The sequence below is a fragment of the Hevea brasiliensis genome, chromosome 12 (assembly GCF_030052815.1).
Source record: "Hevea brasiliensis isolate MT/VB/25A 57/8 chromosome 12, ASM3005281v1, whole genome shotgun sequence".
Classification (NCBI taxonomy): Eukaryota; Viridiplantae; Streptophyta; class Magnoliopsida; order Malpighiales; family Euphorbiaceae; genus Hevea; species Hevea brasiliensis.
The window spans coordinates 7,585,832-7,591,766 of record NC_079504.1 but is presented as its reverse complement, the minus strand read 5'-3'; the positions used below and the strand labels follow the sequence as shown (position 1 = coordinate 7,591,766).

At 38.2% G+C, this 5,935-nt stretch overlaps 2 protein-coding genes across 2 annotated transcripts; one reads left to right on the top strand and one right to left on the bottom strand.

The window, feature by feature from the left end:
- Window positions 1-287: 287 nt before the first annotated feature.
- Window positions 288-1,250, bottom strand: LOC110637371 (mitochondrial uncoupling protein 5-like). Its single transcript, XM_021787437.2, has one exon. The coding sequence runs from the start codon at window positions 906-908 to the stop codon at window positions 390-392; it is 519 nt and encodes a 172-aa protein (XP_021643129.2). The 5' UTR covers window positions 909-1,250; the 3' UTR covers window positions 288-389.
- A 1,187-nt stretch (window positions 1,251-2,437) lies between these two features.
- LOC110637358 (uncharacterized) lies at window positions 2,438-5,455 on the top strand. Its single transcript, XM_058130543.1, has 2 exons — window positions 2,438-3,737; window positions 5,259-5,455. The coding sequence occupies exons 1-2, from the start codon at window positions 2,438-2,440 to the stop codon at window positions 5,453-5,455; spliced, it is 1,497 nt and encodes a 498-aa protein (XP_057986526.1).
- The last annotated feature ends 480 nt before the right edge of the window (window positions 5,456-5,935 follow it).

Below are 5,935 nucleotides of genomic sequence, written 5' to 3'. Positions count from 1 at the left end.
TTCTTACTTTAGTTGGATGTTGTTGACCTATCGAGGCTAGACTTCTCGATAATCTGGAAGAACGATGCTGTAAAAAGATACATATGGCCCTACTATGGTTTCTTAACTAATGTTTGCTTTGTTTGTTTAACTTTAGGGTTCTTTTGAGTGGGCTTTGAACTTAGCCTGTGTTTGTATTTAGTTAAACTAGATCTACCTTATTGTGTTCATTCTTGGCCCTTTCGCTAAGCATTTTGGTTTTCTATGAATGAATCTATCTTTTAAAAAAAAAATAAAAATAAAAATCCTTGAGCAAATTCCTAACTTGTTAAAGCGTCGCAAAAAGGACCACAACCCTGCCTTGAAAATCGTAGGCATAAATAGTAAACCCACCATAACTCCTTCAGCTCTCACTGTCTTATTGAGCAATCAATCACACCATTGTACGGCGTGGCCTTTCTTGCCTCCACTTTTATGTTCATCACCCTTGTCTTTGTCACATCTATCGGATTTGACACTACCGCCGCCACAAATCCTGCCGTGAAGCCCGCCGTCACTTGCATCCTTAGCTCGTCCCTTAGCACGCCCTTCTCCAAAATCTCCTCTTCGATCTCGTCATACAACGCCAGTTGAGATGCCGTCATGATCATCACACGATTCATCTTCAGGGATGAGCCGCGCCATAAGCTGGCGATTCCTTCCCGCTTCGACATTCGCGTTAATGCATCTATCACGCCATTATAGATGCACCGCTGAGCTAAAGGAAACCGCCCTCCAGCTTGCATCCTCACCATTGCCACATCGTCTGTGTTACTGACGGCCGCACCGATTCCTCCGGTGATTAATCTAGCGGGCATCTTGCTCACCAGCGGCATGCTTCCGGTATCTGGATTTGGTCCATCTTTTTTGACGACATCATAGAGGCCCATGCGAGTGGTGGGGTAGAGTGTCTGATGGAGAACGATGGTGGAAACACTAGAGAACAATGCGGCAACACCTTCGGCATGGACAATGCGAATCCCGACAAAGACTGAGTCAACACGGGGCAATGAGGGGGACGGGGAGGGGACATGGATAGACTTGGGACTTGGGAGGAATGATGGCAGCAGAAGCAAAGGGATTAAAGGCGAAAGCAGGACAGCGGTTTTGGATTTGGTGGTGAGGGATAAGCAAGTTCTCACCCCGGAGCTGCATACAAACCTTAGATCAGATCGAGAGGATGGGTGGAGTAGCAGCAACAATGGAGACAATCCCACCTATTTGCATGAGATGATGAGAAAGCATAATATTCCTTAGCCCATAGAACGTGACCTATTTTTGGAATTAACTGTAGCTTATTCGCATGGGCTCTAGGCCCATACATTTCAGCCCTCATTGAGGGCAGGCCCTTTTTTGATGAGCGCTGTGATGTGTATTCCTAACAATAAAAAAAAAAGGAACCTAAATAATTAAAGGCTGGAATTTTTTTTGGGGAACTTAATAGGCTAGAATTATATCATTGAGAAATTATAGAATATATTTTGTATACATAAAATAATATACTGTATATTAATAAATTAATGGGCTTTCTTTAAAATATAAATAATAATTCAAATTATACAATATGTATCCATTAGATATTAAATAATTTTTTCATCCTCTTGTTTGAAATGTAAAATTTTATAAAAATTTAATTTAATTAATTTTTTTATTAATTCTCGTATTTATAATAAAATTAAAAAAAAATATTTAAAAAAGAATAAAATTCAGATTGTGTGTGAATTCTTTTAATATAATAGCTTATGTTTAGTTAAAGAATTAAGATAAGTTACAATCTCCAATCTAAATATATCAACTAAAATCTTTAACGAGCAGTGGAGACACCCAAAACTTGTTGTAAGTTATAATTCTCACCAATGGCTAAGCACAATTATCGTAGAACCAATAAAAAAAAAAAATTAAAACTTCACACGTCTGCCTTTTTCCCTTATATTTCTCTCTCTCTCTCCCATAGCCCTATCCGGCCCCTCCTCATCTCATTGGAGTTCCCTGCATACTAAAGGGGCAAAATAAGAGAAGAAAAAAAAGGAAAGAAATCTCTATGGTCTCCCTCCCTCCATGTCATTTTGATCGGTGGTAAAAGCTCTTAGGCGCTTACAATGTTGTCGCTAACATTAAACCAAAGTTAGTGACATAAGAAACCATCGATCTGGGACTCAGATTTCAAGAAATGGAGGTGCAGCGGTTAAGACAGTTGATGCTTCTTTGGTCTAGAATTCAAAGTAATCGTGTCGCCCTCGTGGGTGGAAATCACACTGCCGCCAGATTCTGCACTCGCTAAGTGTTTTTATTTCTTGGCTTTTCCCCCCTCCCTCATTCATTTTCTATAATTTCTTTTCACTTTATACTTACCCTTTTCGGCTTTTATACCTCCAATTCCAATACAGAAACCATTTTCCAAGAACAAGATTTTACAAGCATGGCAGCCCAAGTTATAAAAGGGTTACCATACTCTAAAGGCCCCAAGAAATTCATCAAGGCCTTGCCCTTGAATTATTCCAATGGCTTTAGTTTGCATGGTGATGCATACTTGATCATCAAACTCCCTCATTCTAGGCTTTTGAGGCTTTTTGCTCGATCTATGGTTTTGGCTTTGTTTTTTGTTACATTCTTTATGTTTCGAAACATTTTTGGTGCTTTTCCATTGATCTCTCTACCACAGCCTGTTGTTGAGCCTGAAACTGCAAACCGATATTCCACATCAGTCGATCTTGGTCTCTTGCCTTTGCTTTCCCGTGATTTAGCAAATGAAGGCCTCCTTAAAACAGGCGATAAAGCTGTACTTTTAAGCAATGACAATGGCAATGATATTGATCATGACGATGCCATTGATATTTCTCATATCCTAAATGGCAATTACGATATTGATCTAATCTCGGTCTCTGATTTTGATCGACAAAGCACAATTCTTGAAGAATCTCTGGACTTTGTCATCACCTATTGCTTCCCTGGTGCCCAAGAATTCATCGATCGCACCCTCAAAGTGGGAGGCATTGCTGTTGTACAACTAAACGATAATCCTTCGTTTCTATTAAATAAGCCATCCAATTACAAAATAGTTTATCTCAGGAAATTTCAACCAACGGTGATGGCCATGAGGAAAACAAGCTATAGTAGTAATAATAATCTCAGCGCACAAAGGAAGCTCCTTGCATATAGAACTGAGGCACGAAAGGCTGCACTAAAGAACCTGGAAGATGTGCTCTTAGAACCCCCACGAGCAGCTTCAGGCAAGTCAAGACGATACTTGAAAAAGACAAGGTATCTGCCTGATTTAATGGGCGATTCACTGGAGGGCTATCCACGTCGCGTGTTCATCGACGTGGGGTTGCCAGAGAAAGAAGGAGGAAGTGGCACTGGGTGGTTTGCGAAGAATTACCCGACCAGAAATCTTGATTTCGATATGTACAAGATTGAGACAGTAACGGAGGTGTCATCAGGGAAGGAGGTGCTACAGGTGGAAGAGGTAATTGGGATGTCGGGTTGGTTGAGGAAGAATGTGAAGGAGGAAGAATATGTAGTGATGAAGGCTGAGGCAGAAGTGGTAGAGGAGATGATGGAGAGCAAGGCAGTAAGGTTGGTTGACGAGCTTTTCCTGGAGTGCAGGCCGCGAGGACACGGAGGAAAGGGGAATAATGGAGGCAGAAGGGCTTATTGGGAGTGCTTGGCTTTGTATGGAAGGTTAAGGGATGAGGGTGTTGCGGTGCATCAATGGTGGGGTTAAGAAAGAAAGAGAGAGGGAGAGGTGATCACAGAAAGAAATAGAAATCCCTTCTACATTAGTTTTCAATTCGTTTCATTGTTCGTATAATTTTTGTGTGTTAAATTTGTTATTTTTCATGGTGGAAGAGCTTGGAGGATCTGAGTGTTTCCGCACCTTCCTAGCCTATTAGGAGGAATTTTTATTTGCTTGCTTTGTTATCTGTCTACTTCAAATGAGTGTTTCTTGATCATAATTAATGGATGAATAGGGGACATATCATATGGATTTTCTTCTTTTTTTTTTGGGTTCTTTTTGTATGTGTATCAGTATTGAAGGTTATATTTTGCATTCGAGCAAGTTTTAGCCTGCAAATAACCTAATTACTTTGGATCTTGTAACGAGAGATTTGCTAGATGTTCATGTTGTAATATCTATCCTTTTGTAATGACAGCTTTTTTTTTTTAATTTCTAATATATAAGGGACTTGTTGAATTCTTAATTAAATTGAGCCAACTTTTATCCTATTCATTAATGAGAACTTATTAGTGCACTCGGTGCTTATGCACCATCTCTTACAATCACATGGGACTCATTCTTTATATTATAGGTAAGGCTCACTATGAAAGAGAGATTACTATTTTTTAATGCTCTCAGTGTATCTAATAATTAGTCATTATTAATAATTTCTACCTTAACCTTGAAATCAGGGATTTAAAAAAATTCCACCTAAATTTCATGATAGTGAAAATAAGATATATAAAAGTCAACTATATATATATTTCAATTTTTTCTCTCCCCTCTTAGTTTCTTACTCACTCAATCCTCGATTCTTCATTTTCTCTGCTATAGAGTGCCTCCAAACTTTGACGAAGCAACACTAGATTGTTGATCTCTACTTATTACTCTCATTGTTATCGTCGCTTGTGTAAGAGACGTGTTATAAAAATATAGATCACTTTATGTTGCTTACCTCCTTTCGAGGTGCTGCAATTGACCTGGCAAATGCAATCACAACCTTGTAGTGCTACAATCAACTCCACAAATGCAATCGACCTTGTTAGCATGATTATAGGAAAATTTGTCTTTACATGATTATAGGAGATTTATTTAGTATAATTACAGCAATTAGCATGATTGTAGGAGATTAGTTTAGCATAATTATAGTAATTATTATTCTTATCAAAATTAGCTCATATTCTGATGTATAAATAAATGTAGTATTTCTGTAAATAAGACAGCATACATATACACAATCTTTTCCATCATCACTTATATTCTTTCTGCTAATATGGTGTCAGAGCCTTAAGGCTTTTATTCTTAGTTTCTAGGGTCTCTCTTCTCTCTCTACAACCTGTTCTGGTTCATTCTTTCATTCTTGTTATTATACCACTTTTTCTCCTCATCTTGTTATCAATCTACACTCTGCTACAGACCAGAAAACCAATGGAGAAATCTGATATTTCAAAACCTATTGCAACGGTTGTGACTGGTTCCAACTATAATCTTTGGGTTTAAGAAATGAAAAGTTTTTGCATAGGTCGCAAGCTTTGGCGTATTGTTACCGGAGATATCACTACACCGACAAAAGAGAACGATGAAACTGATGCAAAATTTGCTGACTGTCTTGAGAATTGGGATAGTAAAAATCATCAGATTATCACATGGTTTCGCAATATCTCTGTCTCGTCCATTCACATCCAATTTGCTGATTATGACTCTGCAAAAGAAATTTGAGATTTTTTGGCTAATTGATATCAAATCACTGGACTTGCCCACTATTATCAGTTGTGGACTACTCTTCATAATTTGAAACAAGAAGTAGGTCAATCTGTGAATGATTTTCTTGCCCAGGTCCAACCCATTTGGAATCAAATATCTCAGGCCAAAATTAGTGAAGATCATCTTCATCTCATTCAAGTTCTAATGGCTCTTCTACTAGAATATGAGACCGTTCGAGCGTCCCTACTACATCGAAATCCACTCTCATCATTGGATACTACTATTCAAGAGATTATTTTGAAGAGACTTATCTCAGTTTGGATAAAACTTCTCAATTTGAAATAGCTCTTGCAACTACTCAATCCTCACATCAGAAATTTGGCAATCAACTCTATAAGAATTGTAATCAAATTGGTCATGCTTTTGCTTATTGTCCTACTATAGAATGCAAATATTATCATGGTTACGATCATATTCTTGAACATTGTCCCACAC